This window comes from Numenius arquata, chromosome W, assembly GCF_964106895.1.
Source record: "Numenius arquata chromosome W, bNumArq3.hap1.1, whole genome shotgun sequence".
Lineage (NCBI taxonomy): Eukaryota > Metazoa > Chordata > Aves > Charadriiformes > Scolopacidae > Numenius > Numenius arquata.
Window position 1 is genome coordinate 5,152,073 of NC_133615.1, and position 19,097 is coordinate 5,171,169.

The 19,097-nt window shown below is 46.4% G+C and overlaps 1 protein-coding gene and 1 pseudogene across 1 annotated transcript in view; one reads left to right on the forward strand and one right to left on the reverse strand.

The window, feature by feature from the left end:
* LOC141476695 (E3 ubiquitin-protein ligase ARK2C-like) overlaps positions 1–4,644 on the forward strand; it is a 55,797-nt gene extending 51,153 nt beyond the window's left edge. The window contains exon 8 of the mRNA XM_074165505.1: positions 4,527–4,644. Within this exon, the coding sequence (XP_074021606.1) occupies positions 4,527–4,644 (118 nt within the window). The remainder of the gene's footprint in view (positions 1–4,526) is intronic.
* A 9,286-nt stretch (positions 4,645–13,930) lies between these two features.
* Positions 13,931–19,097, reverse strand: part of LOC141476744 (lipoxygenase homology domain-containing protein 1-like) — a 65,110-nt pseudogene continuing 59,943 nt past the window's right edge.

Genomic DNA, 19,097 nt, shown 5'->3' on the forward strand with positions numbered 1-19,097 from the left:
AGAGAAGGTGGAGTTGCTGAATGCCTCCTTTGCTTCAGTCTTTACTGCTCAGGCCAGCCCTCAGGAGTCCCAGAATTTGGAGGTAACAGAGAAAGTCTGGATGAAGGAAGACTTCCCCTTGGTTGAGGAAGATCAAGTTAGAGATCAGTAAAGTAAACTGGATATCCGCAAGTCCATGGGTCCTGATAGGATGCACCCACGAGTGCTGAGGGAGCTGGAAGAAATCATTGCTCTCCATCATCTTTGAAAGGTCCTGGAGAACAGACAAGGTGCCCGAGGACTGGAGGAAAGCCAATGTCACTCCGGTCTTCAAAAGGGGCAAGAAGGAGGACCCAGGAAACTACAGGCTGGTCAGCCTCACCTCCGTCCCTGAAAAGATGATGGAACGGCTCATTCTGTGCGTCATCTCAAAGCATGTGGAGGAAAAGAAAGCTATCAGAAGTAGTCAACACGGATTCACCAAGGGGAAATCATGTCTGACTAACCTGATAGCCTTCTACGATGGCTACGATGACTGGTTGGATAGATGAGGGGAGGGTGGTGGATGTTGTCTACCTTGACTTCAGCAAAGCTTTTTTTGACACAGTCTCCCACAGCATCCTCATAGGTAAGCTCAGGAAGTAAGGGTTAGATGAGTGGACAGTGAGGTGGATTGAAAACTGGCTGAAAGACAGAGCTCAGAGGGTCGTGATTAGGGGCACACAATCTAGTTGGAGGGCCGTAACAAGTGGTGTTCCCCAGGGGTCAGTACTGGGTCCAGTCCTCTTCAATATATTCATCAGTGACCTGGATGAAGGGATGGAATGTACCCTCACCAGCAAGTTTGCTGATGACACAGAACTGGGAGGGGTGGCTGACACACCAGAAAGCTGTGCCGCCATACAGCGAGACCTGGACAGGCTGGAGAGTTGGGCAGAGGAACCTGATGAAATTCAACAAGGGCAAGTGTAGGGTGCTGCACCTGGGGAGGAATAACCCCATGCACCAGTACAGGTTGGGGGCTGACCTGCTGGAGAGCAGCTCTGAGGAAAAAGACCTGGGAGTCCTGGTGGACAGCAGGATGACCATGAGCCAGCAATGTGCCCTTGTGGCCAAGAAGGCCAATGGCATCCTGGGGTGCATCAGGAAGAGTGCGGCCAGCAGGTCACAGGCCCTCTACTCTGCCCTGGTGAGGCCCCATCTGGAGTACTGTGTCCAGTTCTGGGCTCCCCAGTTCAAGAAGGGCAGGGAATTGCTGGAGAGGGTACAGCAGAGGACCACAAAGATGATTAGGGGCCCGGAGCATCTCTCTGATGAGGAAAGGCTGAGGGACTTGGGTCTTTAGTCTGGAGAAGAGAAGACTGAGGGGGTATCTGATCAAAACCTATACATTCTTAAAGGGTGGGTGTCAAGAGGATGGGGCCAGTCTTTTTTCAGTGGTGCCCAGTGACAGGACAAGAAGAAATGGGCACAAACTTGAACATAAGAAGTTCCATCTAAACATGAGGAGGAACTTCTTCACTTTGAGTGTGGCAGAGCACTGGAATAGGCTGCCCAGAGAGGTGGTGGCGTCTCCATCGCTGGAGACACTCAAAACCCACCTGGACACGTTCCTGTGCAACCTGCTCTAGGTGGACCTGCTTTGGCAGGGGGGTTGGACCAGATGATCTCCAGAGGTCCCTTCCAGCCCCATATCATTCTGTGATTCTGTGACTGGCCCTGCCTGCTGGCAGAAGGGAGATGTGAGCAGAAGGCATCTGGGTGAAGAAGGCATTGTGGGTATGTCTGGCTCGTGTCTTGGGATGACAGTCAGTGTCTTTTTGTCCTGTTTTTCCTGGATTTAAAAAAAAAAAATAAAGAGAAGTTTTTAGGGAGATGAGATGTTCAGAAGACTGCAGAAAAGGGTAGGTGTCCTATCTTGGGGCTGATCCTCAGGAAAGAGGCATCTCTAATAGCCTCACTTGGGTCTCATCCTTCACCTCTGAGCTGCATTTCTCCCTCATTTAAGAGCCAAACGTTTTGCTGTGATGCCTGTAAATGCCCCGGCAATGTAGGAATTAACGTGCTGTATTGGGCCAAGGACTCATCCAAGCAAGGATCTTGAGGGAGGTGTGAGCCAGTGCCAGATGTTTTGCAAAAAGCCTCCCCTATGGATACCTTTCACACCTCATTTCTTCCTCATTCCCACCAGTTTCATAGCTGGTCTCATAGCAGTCCGTGTTGTGTTTCCCACAGCTGCTCTCTCCCTGCATACAGCTCATCAGGACGGGCTATTGAAGTGTCTCAGCAAAGACCCACGGTATTAATCCCGGATCTCAGAGGTGAAAGGTGTCTCATTCACGTCCTGCAGTCAGCAAGAGATGCTTTCTTAGAGCAGAGATTATTTACTTGCCTGTGAGACATTTTTAGACAGGCAAAGAAATACCTTGAATTGCATGGAAAGTTAGTGATCTTTGAAAATTTCAGTGAGCTCATAACCCATTAAAATATATTTTAGAAAACAGATTTTTTTTAAAAAAACATTTTTTAAAATGTTGAGGCTTTTTCATCGAATCACAGAATGGTTTGGGTTGGAAGGGACCTTTAAAGGCCATCTAGTCCAAACCCCCCTGCCATGAGCAGGGACATCTTCAACTAGATCAGGCTGCTCAGAGCCCAGTCCAACCTGACCGGGAATGTTTCCAGGGATGGGGCATCTACCACTTCTCTGGGCAACCCGGGCCAGTGTTTTACCACCCTCAGCATAAAACATTTCTTCTTATATCTAGTCTGAATCTACTTTTAGTTTAAAACCATTACCCTTTGTATTATTGCTGCAGGCCCTACTAAAATTTTTGTTCTTTTTCTCTTTAAGACAGGCAAACCAAAACAAGCTGAACAGTTTTCATCAATATTCACTTCATTTTGGAACCAAAATGTCACTTTGAACCCAAACCCATGTTTTGGTTCTAATGTTTTTTGGAGGAGAAAAACTATCTGTCAAAATCATCATTTTTCCTTGAAATTCATGTTAGCTGACCTGATTTTTTTTTGTTTGTTTGGTTGGTTGGTTGGTTTTTTTAAACTCTTTTGGCAGAGGAGAGAAAGAGCTGTTTGGGTCTTTAGTCTGGAGAAGAGAAGACTGAGGGGGTATCTGATCAAAACCTATACATTCTTAAAGGGTGGGTGTCAAGAGGATGGGGCCAGTCTTTTTTCAGTGGTGCCCAGTGACAGGACAAGAAGAAATGGGCACAAACTTGAACATAAGAAGTTCCATCTAAACATGAGGAGGAACTTCTTCACTTTGAGTGTGGCAGAGCACTGGAATAGGCTGCCCAGAGAGGTGGTGGCGTCTCCATCGCTGGAGACACTCAAAACCCGCCTGGACACGTTCCTGTGCAACCTGCTCTAGGTGGACCTGCTTTGGCAGGGGGGTTGGACCAGATGATCTCCAGAGGTCCCTTCCAACCCCATATCATTCTGTGATTCTTGTCCTGACAAACGCACTTGGGCTGTTGCAGCATCTGGGAAATAAGATGCTGTTTAGATGGATATTGGTGTCAGTTGTAGGTGGGAAGAGCTCTGCAGCAGCAGGAGGGCCAAGTTTTTATACTGTCTCCTGGGTTTGGATCACCTGCTTCAAGGCTGTGCCAGTGGGCCAGGTGGCACGTGTCAGAGAAGGATGAGTCCCAGGTCTCACACAGCCGTCTGGAGCTCGGGGATGTCAATGTCTGAGCTTGACAGATGACCAAAGTACGATAAAATGTGTGTGAATGTGAAGTTCAGTGGAGTTTGTCTTGTGGCCAGGATGGAGCTGCTTTATTTTAGAATAAGTGGGATTACTCCACCAGCATGGTCACAGGGAGCCATCCTGAGCCAACAGCAAAGTCCCAGTTATTCCTCACAGATGTCCCCAGGCTCTTGGCTGGGTCAAATCTCTGCTTGTTACAGGGGTTGGGATCAAGCAATTGCAAGGGGCTGAGCTACCATGGCTGAAGGAGCTGCAGGTGCGCAGTGCAGCTGCACCTGGTCCAGTCCTCACCCTTTAATTGCCTTAAACCATCAAGAAAAACTCTGTTTCTCTTGCTGTGTGTCTTTGTGATTCAGGGTCCCTCCAGCTTGTGAGGGTGAGTGAAGAGATGACAAAGGTGATGTAGCTGAAAAGCAACCACATTCCCTAAGGCACACCAAACACCCACAAGGGAGTGGTGTGGACCCACCCGACTGCTAATGAGCTGCAATGATGAAGAACCAAGAGGCTTTAAAGTAAAACCTAATACTTCTGAAAGGTTAAAAAGCAGCAGGCAGGGAAATTAATAACTGGAACAACTCAAGTTAGGAGGGTGTGGGGTTTTTTTAAATGGCTTTTAGCCAAGAAGGACACTGTCTCTGACCTACTGCCCTATGTGAGCTGGCGTGGCTGGGGAAGGCTGTTGGACCTAGGCAGCACTGGTGTTGCTACATCAGTGCTTCCCCATGTTTGAAGCAGCCCTGGCTGCTACTTTCTGGTTCTTCTTGGTTCCCTGGACCTCCTCCATCCTAATGGGGTGGTACTTCTCTCTCCACAGGCGGTTGCCCTGTATGCATCTCTTCCACCAAGTGTGCGTGGACCAGTGGCTGGCCACCAGCAAGAAGTGCCCAATCTGCAGGGTGGACATTGAAACACAGCTCAGCTCGGACAGCTGAAAGGACTGGCTGGACACACCATTTTCCTTACCAGGTTGTATGGCCATAAACCCTTGCAGCAAAATTTTTGCCTTCTGAGCCATTTGATTGAGAGGAAAAGTCTGCAGGCATGTTAGGGAGGAGGAGGAGGAGGAGGAAGTTGGTGGTACAATATCTAGCGGTAGGAGATATTGCACATACGCAGGATACGGGCCTGGTGAAAGGGAGCTGGCATTCCCGGAGCTCAGAGACCCCGTGCTGAAGAAGATTTAGTGTTGAACATGAAGGAACTAGTTGTGGCAGTCTGGCCTGTCAATCCCGCATTTCATGAGGATTGTATATATACCTCTCGAATACATAGAAACATGTTAGGGGTCCTTTAGCTATTTCTATGGATGGCAGCTGGAGCATGTTAGCTTAGAGAAATGTTGTGTTTGATGCCCTACTCATCTTGTGGTGGACATGTTGCTGTTACCTAATTTGCACCAAATATTTTTTCATGGATTCCTTATTTTGGTGCCTGATTAATACATTGCAGGGGGGGAATAAAGAGGTCAAGCTTTCCCACCCTTGGCGGGGGGTAAGAAGAGGTGAAAAAGCAAAATCCTGTTTACAGTCAGAAGGGTTGCGCTCTTTGCCTCAGCTGCATGTGCTTCCTTTCCTTGTGTTTACAGTGTGTTGCAAATCTAGAGAAACTTTAAAAAAAAAAAAAAGGGGAATGAAATGAATGAATGAATGAAGCAATAGGGAGAAGCTTCGTTCCTGCTTATCTGGACGCTTTCTGTAGGGGCACAATATTGGAGTAGATGCTGTTTCTTTGCTTTCTGTATCTTAACAAAGTCGCTTGGCGTATCAAAATCCAAGGAAGGGCTGTCTTCATGATTGCCGCTGTCCATGATGCTTTCTCCTGTGAGCTGTGAGGCTGGTTGGCTTCAGCAGCCGCTGCCAGCGCTGGTCTAAAATGATGGTGACTGGACTCAGGGCCTATAGCTGTGTTTTGGGGTATAATAACACCAGAAAGGTGCTGAGAGATGCACACTGCTGACTCCTCTCCCGTGCAAAACTGTCCCTGATAAACAGGATGGGAGAAAACTCGATGTTCTTAGGACACTGCTGAGGCCACAAGCATTTCAGCGCTGGGGGTGGAAGGCAGGTTGGAAGGGGGTTTTCTGCTCTCTGGGTTGTGGCTCTGCCTCAAAGGATGGGCACTTGCACCCCCGTGTGTGTGGATGCACATTTCAGGCTGTATCCGTGCGGAGAATGGAGTGGTTGTTGGAAGGAATTGCATTAATGCTCAAAACAGAATTAGGAGATAGTCCCTGAAGGAGAGAGCAGTTGCCATCCAAGCTCCCCCTGAAATAAAGACCTCAGCACACCAGCTGTGGGGACCGAGCTGAAGACCCTCCAGAGAACTGGCATTCACAAACAAAAACCTTTTTTTCTTTCTTTTTTCTTTTTTTAAATATTTACATACTAGGAAAGCAAAAGAAAGATGCCGAGGAATAAGGGGAATTAGTCGGGAACATTATGTATTGAAAATGCTGGTGTGGTGGGGGATGATTTCTGGCTCCCCTGAGCATCTGTTTTGCTGGAGCCAAGCAATGCTCTCCAAGTAAGAACAATCATAAATTACCGTCGGAGAGATCATGGGATTCCCGTGAGCTGTAATTGGAAAACACCAACCTCAGAGGCACCCCAGAGATTTGTTTTTTCCCCAGATGGAGAGGGGAGGGAAGAGGGGAGCCCCACAGGGTGCAAGGATGCAGGAGGCGCTCTCTTGCTGTGCCCGTGCAGGTAGGAGGGAGTGGAGGAGGATACATGGTGGCATATAAGGAAGATACAAGGAGGAAACCTTTTACAATGAGGGTGGTGAGACACTGGCCCAGGTTGCCCAGAGAGGTGGTAGATGCCCCATCCCTGGAAACATTCAAGGTCAGGTTGGATGGGGCTCTGAGTAGCCTGTTCTAGTTGAAGATGTCCTTGCTCATGGCAGGGGGTTTGGACTAGATGACCTTTAAAGGTCCTTTCCAACCCAAACCATTCTATGATGTATTTGCCACCCAGTGCAAGCGATGGCTTCTTGGGGGTTGTGGTGGTGCCAGCCCTGATGTCCATGGGTCAAGGAGTGGCCCATCAATACCTATGGGGCTTGCTCCAGCAGCAGTAGATTGAAGCAGCATTAAAAATAATACTAATAATATGGGCAAGCAAAGCAAGGCTTTGCTGGTAAAATACGCTGTAAGCTGGTCTGGTCTGTCCAGGCATGAGCTGGGGGCAAAATGGGGAGGAAAAGGGCTATTGGGACCCTGGCCCAGCAGGGAGGGATGGAGGAGCGCTTCCAAACCACGCATTTTCTTAAAGCCTATGTGAAAGTATTACTATTTGCCTAATGAACAAGCACAGTTTTTTTAAAAAAGCAAAACAAAAAAAAAAAAAACAACCTTGGTGAAGAAAAACACCAAACTTCTGTGGTCTCGTGTGAGTGACTGATCCCGAGGTACGTGCAAATTTACAGCATCTGGAGTTGCATCAGTGTGTCAGGTTCCTTTGCGTTTAAATAATTTGTACGAGTAGGTTGTGATAATAGGGTGAGTCTAAAAAAAAACATGAAACAAACAACAAAAAATCTCTAGGAACAAAGCATTGTTAGTTTACAGGGTTTTGTGAGTTGAAATGCCTTATATTTAACAATCATAATTTATGACTAACTTGTAGATATTGTGGGTTTTTATTTAATTATTTTTATAGTTTTGGGGGTTTTTTTGCATTTTTAATTATAATTTATTTATTTAGAAATGAATACTAATTTTTTTTATTACTCCTATTACCTCATTTTTGCATTGTTTCTGGGAATGGAATGCTTTGCATGCATCGGTACTTTAAAAAAAATTAAACATGGGATGTGGGGGGTAATGCTTATCTTGTCAAAAAAAAAAAAACCACAAAAGAAAAAAAGAAAAAAAAGAAAAAAAATCAGGGTGTGTGACTACAAACTGTATTACTGTGGTGCTGTTACCTTGGGTACATTCCATAAAAATGCAAGCCTTTGATTCTGTATGCTGTGACATAGTGGAAAAACTGCAATATAGTGACTGTGTTTAGCACATACATATGAATATTATTTGCACTCATAATCAAACTCTGGTGATCCTTTCACTTGCATTCTGGCGCATTGAAGGCGATTAACAGCCCTCTGCCAAACCAAAATGTTTCAGTCGATTCCCGCCCCATCTCTGTCGCTGCTGGTGATGCTATTGCTCTTGCTGCACATGTTACCCTGTGGTAACACCCGATGGGCCCCCGCTACAAGGCTGTGCTTGGGGCCATGCATGCATTTAGCTCAAGACTCTGCAAATTTGCTTCAAAAGCCGAGGAAGGAAGCCCAGGTGTGGTGGTTTTGTCCAATTTTTGGTGCTTGGTCTGGCTCTTTTCACCCTCTATGGGGAGAATGAAGGGATTGACTGAGTCTGAGCTTGAAGGCAACAAAATGGAGGGATTCGTTGCAATTTTTAAGGGTTGAGCCCTGGTCTAGCCAAGAGGGGCTGGGATGGATGTGGGAGCGATTCAGCATCTCTTTATAAACGCCTGGCCATGAGCATTTTCATAACCCAGCTGTGAGTCATGCCTGGAGCAGAAGACCTCAACACTGATCTTCTTGATCAGTGGGTTTCATCCCTCCCTGTTAAGAGGGAAACCTCAACTTGGAACTTTTTAATCCACTGTAGAGCTGGGACCTGCACTGGAGCCCTCCTGTCCCCAAGGAGGGGACCAGCCCTGAGCTGACATCCTCCTGCAGCGGTGGCCAAGCATCTCCATCCCCATCCCCGGCTGCGCCGCTCTCGCAAAGTACTGCCCTTCCCCAAAAGGCTCCTGAATATCAAGTGCTCGAGCCTCACAAAAGGGTTAGAGCACCCTTGATAATACTTTAAGCTTTAAGCCATAACCACTCTTGATCAGCGCAGATGCTTGGCCGTATATGGACAGAAGTGGGGTTCAATGCTTGTGCTCAGCCATTCCCCCCCCCCCAAAGGCTTTGGATACAAATCTCTTTTGGGTTAGAAAGGCACAAAATGGCTGTCTCTTAATATTTTCCTCTCTGTCCCTTCAGGGTGCTGCTCTGCTTTGTTGACTTTGCCTTACCCTAGGTTGAAAACCTGTCTGTGGCTTTTTTTTTTTTTTTTTTTTTTTTTTTTCCTCTCCTTGCTGCTCTCTAACACTCCTCCCCTGTAGCCTGGAGCTGCAGTTTTAAGCCATGCAGGGACAGGGGTCGGTTGTTTCCCCCCCAACAACACTGCAAAAGGGATCAGTAAAACAAGGGGTGAGCAAGAAAAAAATCCTCTCTAATGACCCAGGCTGGTGAAAGGATCACGCACATTTTTGTACTCCTACTGCTGTTCTGTTGTGCTGTGCGACATTTTGCTACATAGCCTATTTTATAGAAGAAAGCTAGAAAAATATTTATTATTAATATTAAAGCAATAGTGCATTGAAAAAATGAAAAGACATTAGAAATTGTGTAAATGCTTAGATGCACTTTTAGTGGATTTTTTTTACTTTATTTATAACTAATAAAAAAACCTGCATTGCTAACTATAAACCTATGCCACACAGAAGTCACCTGGCAGGGCAATCTTGTGGTCTTTATTTACTGCTTGTTTCTGTTTTCTTTGGGTCGGAGTCAATTCTTCTTTCACTGCTTATGCATTTTGACTTCAATGTGCAAAAGAGATGCTGCTGGGGTATAAAATCCTCTGCCCAGCTGGTTTGCAGAGGCTGTTGGTGCTCGAGCTCCATGGCAGTGGTGAGGTTCTCCACACCAGGTACACCACTGTGTGGGATGTCCTGTGGCACCAGTTTTGTGATTAGGTACCAAAATCGCTTTCTAGAACCAGGCTGGAAATTGCCTGTTAAAGAGAGATTTCTCCTCTAGACACAGCCCCTGGTGCCTGTAGGATGTCGCTAACAAGTTCTGCAGAGATACCAACAGGTCCTCGGTCCTCTATCCTCCCAGTGGAGAAGCATCTCCCTCGTGGTGGGTCTCCTGTTTAATAACTAAGGAAAGAGAAACTTATTGGAAGAAAAAAAATCCTCCAAACTAATACATGTATATTTCAGGGTATTTTCAATCCTTTTGTTACCTGTTGGAGAATCCAATTGGCCACAGCTCGTTTCATAGGTCCTCTTGCACTTTTATTTTTTCCCACAATGAATGGTGCCAGTCTTTCCTCCTACCCACTCTCAATTCAGCTGTTCCTCCTCATGCATTCCATGGCTGAGGGGAACTGCCAGCTCCTCCACCATCTAGCAAAGGCTGCATAAGGGATGCACTGTATTCAGGCAATATGACGTTCCCGTTATAGGAAACTTTAACAAATCCACAAAACAGGTCAAAAATGACCTGCTGGTCCAGTTGGGGAAAATCTCAGTTGCTCGCTGAGATCTCGTTGATGTCTTTCGAGAGGGTAATGGTGCTGAGAGAGTTGCTTTGAGATGGCAATCAGTTTTGCTTCAAAAGCTGCCGCAGCAAACACGCCACCGCGATCTGATAACAGGTGTGCTGAAAATGGCAAGTGGTAATGGGTGGCTGCGCTGGGGAGGGAGAGGGGTTGGGACCACTAAGGTATAACAGCACAGGTCAATATGTCTTTATTCAAGTCTTTATTCACTGCGAGCATCTGCTCCTGCAGCAGCTTCCCTGGGGTTGGGAAGCTTAGCCCTTATTTGTGTTCTGTGGTATCTAAATCCTCAGCTGGCCCACAGGTTGCAGCTCAGAGCTGTAAAACCCCATCAGTAAATATCTTTTGTTGGTGGTGGTGGTTTTAAATAAAGCTTTTTTCAGTGTCAAAATGGACCTCTACACATAATGAAAGGGCAGGGAAGATGATAAGAGGGATACTTCACAGCCCTCAGTTATTCTACCTTGTCCTGGTTTGAGGTAAAATAGAACCAACTTTCTGTTCAGTAATTTTACATCTTAGCTAGGCCTCTTCTAACTCTCTGAAATTAACAGCATATTGTAGAGAAAACTGCTCATTCTCAGAGTGAGGATGGCAGGTGGATTTGATGGTAACCCAGGTATCTGCAATCCCATCTCTCACCTACGCAGTGATTTGATGACACCAAAGATGTTCACTCCTGCTTCAACAGGACTTCAGTCCATGGCTGCAGCTACTTGCTAAATGTTAATCGCAGATGTGAGCACAGCTCATCAAGCAAGCTAAGGATTTCTCTTTCCTCCTTGCCCCGCACAGGGATGATGTGTGCATCGGGAGCTGCCCCACTGCTCCCAAGGGCTGAAAGCATGGAGCAGTACAGGTCCCACATGCATCACAGTGAATTTGTTCAAGGGCTGGAAGGGGTTAAAATGTAAAACCAGCATCTCTGGCATCTCCACACCAAGTGGGTGCTGACTGGAGCCAACTGGAAACTTTGGCTTTTAGTGGGAAAAGCTCCTATTTCACTGCAGCACACATTTGCCTAAAAATGGGACAAATCTATTGACAGGGAGTTTTTTCATAGCCCTGGTAAACCAGGATGGGAAGGAAAGTGGAGAGATCAAAAGCCTGATCCTTTTTTTGTTTCAAAACACCTGCTGGGGAACTGCTGCTTTACAATGTCACTGCACAAGTGGAGCAAAACCAGATGCTCCAGACTCTGCTCATGGGAATCCCTTGGCTGTCCAGGGAGCCAGAGCCCTATCCCAGCAGGGTCCCAGGAATGGAATATGCTTGCTGACCCCAGCACCCACCTTCAGCCCTCCTGAGGTCTGTTCTGCTCCTCCTGTGAGCTCCCAGCCCTGGCTTGGTCCTTGCTGAGAGGTCGGTAGCACCAGTCTGCAGCAAGGAGGGAGAATATGGCTTGTAAAGGCTGCTATTATTATTCCCATCAGTGAGGAGTTGATCATTGATGAGGTTGACTACTGGGCTCATTTAAGCAACTTGCTCTGCTCCAAAACCATGAAGGTTTCTAAAATGAATTAGTCTGAGCTGTTATTTGCAAGCTGGCACAGCCAGCCCTGAATAAGCTCAAGTCACTTTGATGGTGTTTGCTGTGGAAAATGAAGATGCAGTACTTCCCCAGTGGGGCTTTGGTGGGATGCAGCAGCTATCAGGTTGCTTTCAGATATCCAGGAGCAATCAACAGCACCTGCAATACACTCCTATCCCCTGTCTCAGCATCACCAGCCTTTGCTGGGGCCTCCTTTGCCCATGACCAGGCAGGGGTTCAGCAGTGGGATGGTCCTGCCAGGATACAGGCACATCCAGGTCATAGAATCATAGAATGGTTTGGGTTGGAAGGGACATTAAAGATCATCTAGTTCCAACCCCTCCCACTAGACTGGGTTGCTCAAACCCCCATTCAATCCGCCCTTGTCATGTCCCATGTCCCAGTAGAAACATCTGAAACATCAATCCAAACCCAGGGACTGCTGGGGTGGGTGGACTCAGTGGGTTTAACCCACTCTTGACCCATTTGATCCCTGTTTGCATAAAGTGCTTGTTTAGAATGAGCTTCTGGGAGGGGGAATAACCTCTCCTAGGACACAGGTGAGCCAGGAGGAAGGTCTTATGGTGGCTCAGGCACCTCCTTTTCTCCTCCAAAGGATGTATCCTGCTGCTTTGTTCCCTGAGGAGGGACACGGGGCTCCAGAAGTAGTAATTTGTAAACAGTTTTTCTTGTTGGTACCTGTGGAGATGCGAGTAGCTGGGAAGAGCTCATCTATAGGAGCACTGGCCCTTATTGCGGTCACGAAATCCCTTCTCCACCACAGAAAAACTCAAAACAGCAATCCTTACTAAAAGAAAAAAAAATAAAATAAATGGCAGCTGCTCTGAAACAGAGTTGGTTTTCAGGCCATACAGAGTAAGATTATCCAGAGACAGCTTTGAATATTAGCACAACTTCCTTGCAGTGGAATTATCTGGTAGGTCTTTTGCTTCAGCTGTTTTACCTGTAGATCTCAGCTCTGGGCAGACATGGACAAATTCAGCCCGAGAGCTGGGTCTGGCTTGTGGGGGGAAACCCACAGGTGGAAAACAGCCCCCAGATCCCACCCTGTGAGAGCTAGCTGGGTAGATAATGGGTCCTTCCCAACCTCCCTGCAGAAAGCCCTGCTGTACCCACAGCTTTCAATGTGGTGCCTTCTGGAAGTGGGCATGTGTGTGCAGACATGCAGTGTCCACAGTTGCCGGAAGTGGGGAAAAATGGGATCTCCAAGCCCAATTATCTTAAATATATTGGCTCAATTCCCTTGTCCTCTTTACTCATCTAAAAGGGGAGCCCATCAGCGGTGGAGGCCATCAGGCTTTCCCAGCCTTGGCAAGGAAAGGGGCTGAAAGCACAAAACAGCATCTGAGCTGTTAAAGGATAGTTTATGCAGCTGGTGCTTGTGGCTTTTAATCATAAATAAGCAAGAAAGGTATTTATTTCATTCATAATTGTATATGTGCTTTTAAAAAAGCAGTATTACTTTTACAAAATGTTAACCCAGGAAGCACATCTTGCTACTAAAAATCTCTCAATATAAAAGGCAGTGTTTATAAAAAGTAAAATGCAATATAAAACAGTATAATGGGAAAAAATCACAGAATCACAGAATGATATGGGGTTGGAAGGGACCTCTGGAGATCATCTAGTCCAACCCCCCTGCCAAAGCAGGTCCACCTAGAGCAGGTTGCACAGGAACGTGTCCAGGCGGGTTTTGAATGTCTCCAGCGACGGAGACGCCACCACCTCTCTGGGCAGCCTATTCCAGTGCTCTGCCACACTCAAAGTGAAGAAGTTCCTCCTCATGTTTAGATGGAACTTCTTATGTTCAAGTTTGTGCCCATTTCCTCTTGTCCTGTCACTGGGCACCACTGAAAAAGACTGGCCCCATCCTCTTGACACCCACCCTTTAAGAATGTATAGGTTTTGATTAGATACCCCCTCAGTCTTCTCTTCTCCAGACTAAAGACCCAAGTCCCTCAGCCTTTCCTCATCAGAGAGATGCTCCAGGCCCCTAATCATCTTTGTGGTCCTCTGCTGTACCCTCTCCAGCAGTTCCCTGTCCTTCTTGAACCAGGGAGCCCAGAACTGGACACAGTACTCCAGATGGGGCCTCACCAGGGCAGAGCAGAAGGGCAGGATAACCTCCCTTGACCTGCTGGCCACAGTCTTCCTGATGCACCCCAGGATGCTATTGGCCTTCTTGGCCACAAGGGCACATTGCTGGCTCATGGTCATCCTGTTGTCTGCCGGGACTCCCAGGTCTTTTTCAAAAATGCACATGCAGAAGGGACAGGAACCTCCTGCAGCCCTGCCCTCCTCAGTACCTAGGAAAATGCTCCCTCCAGGTTAACCCATCGCCCTGGTTTTCATGCAGCCGCTTCCCGCAGGGAAATATGGCGGTCACACCAGTTGCTGAGTTGGTGATCTCCACCCGCTCCACCAGCCAGCCCAGTGCCAGACCGCTGTTGTCATGCTCAATCTGGACTTTTTTTAGCTCCCTCATGTCCAGCATTTCCAGGTAAAACCTGCTGGTTTTGCCCCACTCAAAGAGGTTCCTGAACTTCTGCTTCAGCACCCGCTTTTCCCTAGTCCCCGTTCAACTCAAAGATGGTGATAAACACGTTGGCATCGGTCCCCACACCCTTTTCAAAGTCTGTGACCACAATGGTCTCATATTTGACTGGCACCCAGCTCCGGGCTTTGCTGGCAAAGCTCTCGATGACCTTGGCACACTCGAAGACTTTGTAGTCCCGTCTCTTGTAACGCAGAGGGATTTTCACGTTGCACCTGAAATAATATCTGCCAAAGGAAAATTAGCAGCATGTTAATGGTGTGGATGGCCACTTTATTGGGCCCCATCCCTGGAGGTGTTCAAGGCAAAGTTGGACGGGGCTTTGAGCAACCTGGTCTAGTGGGAGGTGTCCCTGCCCATGGCAGGGGTGTTGGAACTAGATGATCTTGTAAGGTCCCTTCCAACCCAAACCGTTCTATGATTCTAAATATTATGGACATTTTTACTCAATTGCCCAATATAAATACTGTTTCAGTAGTTTTCCAAGTATGTGCTAGCACTAGAGTTTCTCTTTAGAAAGACAGCTGTGATTGATTGAACATTTCAACTGCAATGGGAAACCCAAACGATTCCGTAGACAGACCCAGACACCCTGCACATGGGAGGGTTGGCATGGGGCACTTGTCATCTCTTTTGCTTGTGCAATGGCATGTCCATTTACAGACCCACTGAGGCAGGACCAGCAATCAGCTGCTGAGTTTAACTGGTCTGAGAGCAGGATCTCATCCAGCTCTTGAAGGGAGCTCAGCAATTTTCCTCACTGATATTATAGTAAAGTTTGGGCTAGGAAATAGGGATTAGGGAAGATGGGAGGAGGAGGTTTAAATCCCCCCCTTTCCTCATGTAGATCACCCAGCCCATCCTTAGCAGGTAAAAAAAAAAAAAGCATCAAGCACAGAACTGATAGATACCAGATGCTTAAAGCCCTTGGCTTGGCAGTGCTGCCTGTGGGGATGTGCAGGGAGCACACAGCACATCCATAAATTGCCGCCTACCTGGTAGCTGGCCAGAGGCAGGAGCACTCTGCTTTTAATGATGTATTTCTTTTTCAGTGATGCAGATCATTTCCAAATGAGTTCCCCCCTCTTCACAAAACTGCAGCAGGTCTTCCTGGAGGGAGTGTAGCTGGATTGCAATGCGTGTGTGTAAAATAAACACCTGGAGGAAGGGTTTACTGTGATTCTAGCAGTGCTTCCAGCACTGCTGACATTTTCCGCAGCCAAAGTACAGCACTCCTCTCTCTGGAAAGAAGTTTCGTAAATGAGAAATTCTGGTGGGGGCAAAATTTTAGGCTCAGGGACAGAAAAACTGCATAAGGGTGAGGTGGAGGGGTTGCCTGATGCTGCAGTTTTATTTCCTGGGCTACGTAATATCTCATGGTCTGGAGTTATAATGGAGCATGCCAGTCTTCAAGAGGGGCAAGAAGGAAAAAGATGACCTTTCTAGCCCTGAGATTTCAAGAAAAAGCTTCTAAATACAGACCTTTCACACACTAAGATATACTATTAAGAGGCAAAAATCCCAGTATAAATCAAAACTATTGCTGCAGCAATCTCATAACTCTTTTAATTTGGTCTTTGGCTTGACTGGGTGGGGTTTTTTGGATGTTTGGGATAGGGAATACCTGAAGCGAGAGCTTGCTCTCACGATGCAATCTGTTCCCGTTGATGGCTTGTAGAGCAAACACTGCTGTGAAGTGCTGTGTCTGCAGAGCTGGAGCCCTGCTTCAGTGTAACAACAGGCTGCAGGCTTTACCGGTATCTCCTGGCTGCCCTCTTCAATTTAATACAGCTTTAAAAAAGCTGGGGCTTTATGAGAAGATCTTTGGCCCCTTCAAAACATACCATTTCAGCAGTTTCAGCACACTCCCAATGAGTTTAGTGCATGGATTTGATTGCACAGCTGGACTTTAAGGATTGCAGGTTTTTCCCCACCAGGGGAAAAGAACATGTAATTGACTGAGTTTTCATTCAGCAAATATTATTGTGGCTCTTCTGCTAGCTGATTAATTTGCTAGGAGAGACTCTTAGCTTCTAAAAAAACCATTTCAAGGATTTCTTCTTAAACACTCAATTGTCTCAGTTGGAACAAACGCCTTATAGTTAAATTCTTTAACAGGAATGGAAATATCACAGAGAAGAAAAGAAATCCATAATTAAGTTGTAGATATTATCTCTGAGGAGGAGTTTGTTCTGCAAATGGAACGACCTTCTCCAGTTCCTGCCTAGTCCCTGTGCTATCTGCTTGCTGAGTCGTGAACATCACCCCTTCCAAAGATGGGGCTCAGACTCAAGCCTGTAGGATCTGACATGCTCAGGGCTCTTCAGAAATGTTCATTTTTGGCCATGGCAGATTTCAGTCATATTCAAACCAGAGTAGCTGAGCTGCATGACTGCATCCATTCCAGTGGGCCTTTTGGACCACACCAGAAGGATCTCTCATCCAAACCACTGTGAATCAGAGGTTCAGGTTTTGTCTTACTCTCAACTTTTTTTCTGGGAGCTCTTTTTACAAGTCTTACCTAAAGGACAGTCTGTGCAGAGCATCCTACAAACCCCTTAAATTTCAGTCAGTCTAAGTATTTTCCACGGGTGGAGACATTAATTTGTCATAGCTGCAAGATTCACCCAAGCCAATTTGTTTATTAACTTATCGGCACGTACAAATTCCCTCTCTAACAACTCAGAAATTGCACAGGCAAGTCAGGCAGGGATGTTCTGTACCCGACACACCAAACAGCTTGTCCTTAGCTTTCAGAAAGGGATTAAGATTTGGTAAGACTTTCCGCTATTGCTTAAGCCTGAAATGCTTCAGGAGGACACATGCAGAGCTGCTCAGCTTCTCCATGCTCTCCTGGAGCAGCTCCTTGCAGATGTGAAGGCACTTACTTGTTGCAAAGCTCCATCTCAGTTACGATAATCTCTTGGACATGCCAGAAGACATCAGCTTTTGCAGATGACTTCTTCCCATCTTTTGGGCAGTGACCAACACAGATGGCTGTGATATCACCAACGTTCTTTGAAGAAAATTGAAATGTGTCTCTTGCTCCCCTCCAGGAAACAGGGAGCAGTTTCAGTTAGTATCTTGAAGGCTGGCAGTGACTTCTCTCATATGGGCATTAAGTAATTTGCACATGGCTATGGAAGATAGAAGATAAGCCTTCATTTAAAGTAATTTGATTTAACCTACAGTAATTCAACACAAAATATAATTTCCATATTTAAATTTAGTATTTTCTCTGATTAAGGGTGACACTAAATTGTTGCCACTAGGACTTTCCAGGATAAACTTGAGCTGTTCCACATACAAAATCAATTTGCCTCATTATAGATAAAGCTAAAGAATGACTAATTTCCCCTTTGGCACCTACTCATTCATCCTTGACAGATACTGTATCTGTTACACATCTACCCATCATAGCTGTTTTAAATTTGCTAGTTCAGCCACCCTTCCTGAAGCTCAGGTTGGAAACAGTTTAGAGAAACATTAGGTCTCTGTCAAACCCTTGGCTGACTCCCTGTCATGTTCCCTGAGTATCTGTTAGGTTTATCTCCTTGGATTGGTCCTTTTTCCAACCTGCCTCCAAGGAGTGTCCCTGCCCATGGCAGGGGTTTAGAACTCGATGATCTTTAAGGTCCCTTCCAGCTCTAACCACTCTATGATTCTATGATGGACTAATGCTTTGGAGAATGGTGTCTTTGACTCCACTGTAGACACCATCAGCTGAAGGTCAGGGGGGAGCTCCTCCCAATCTCTCATGTTTCACATGAAATCTCAGCCATTCATACTAGAGTCCACATCAGCTGTCATTTCACCTTCTTTTACAGAGCTGCAAGAAAAACCTTTCCTCCCTGCAAAGCAACAGAACATCAGCAGTGTCCATGACTTTGAAGAGGTTCCCGTCTCCTAAGGACGTGCTGTGTCCTTAGACAAAGAGGAAAACCCATCTCATATCTGGAGCACTTTGGTCCCAACATGGGATAAGGAATCTGCCCCACGATACATAGATGCGCCTCCAGACTGTCTGTGCATGAAGCTGATATTTGGCTTTCCTCATGCGACACTGATTTTTCAACCTTACTCCCCCCCCCCCCCCCAGATTCGTCTGGAAAGTCAGATCTGAGCAGCTCTGACAACATTTAGCCTCCAACTATTTTATTTTCTCTCCGATTCCCACTGCCAGTGAGATGCTGTAAAAGGAACTAAAAACACCTCCAGCTTCCTTCTGCTCCTCCCGGCTCAAAAATACACAGCCTCCCTGGGGGCTCACCCGAAGCCCATTTGTATGTACTAATACAAAAGAACACACACACACATATGCATCATCTACATTTCCTTTTACCAAATGCCTTTTTCTTATCAGTTTTTAAACCTGCTCTGTGTCTGCTCAGCAGAAACTAATTTTACATCTTCCTTTTACTCCCAGTGAGAAGCCATTAGGCTTTTTGGAAGGGGGATGAGAAACAGCATGGCACAAATGCAACTCTGTAGACCATCCTGAAGAAGAAGTGGCATTTGTGGAAGACACACAGCTGGTGGGGAGTTCCTATAGCCCACCATGCAGTCCCACTACCTTTCAAATCTCCTTTTCTTGGAGGAGTTTTCCAAAAGGAATTCTTTCGAGTGGCCCATCTTTCCTTCTAAGATGATCCAGATGTTTTCCTTTGTTTCTGCATCCTCTCTGTCACTTGTTACTGTGACAATCTCATAGGCTTTAGAGCATAATTAACACACATGTTAAATAGAAAAGGAAGAGCAGATGGCCAGAAAAATCTCTTCATTTGGCTGTCACTTTGCTTAAAAACTCTCTTCCTAATATTTATCACAGCACACAAGAAAGCATTTTCAAAATAAGGATGGAACCACACTGAAATCTGTGGGACTTTTGACTTCTACGTGCTTTGGATTTCAT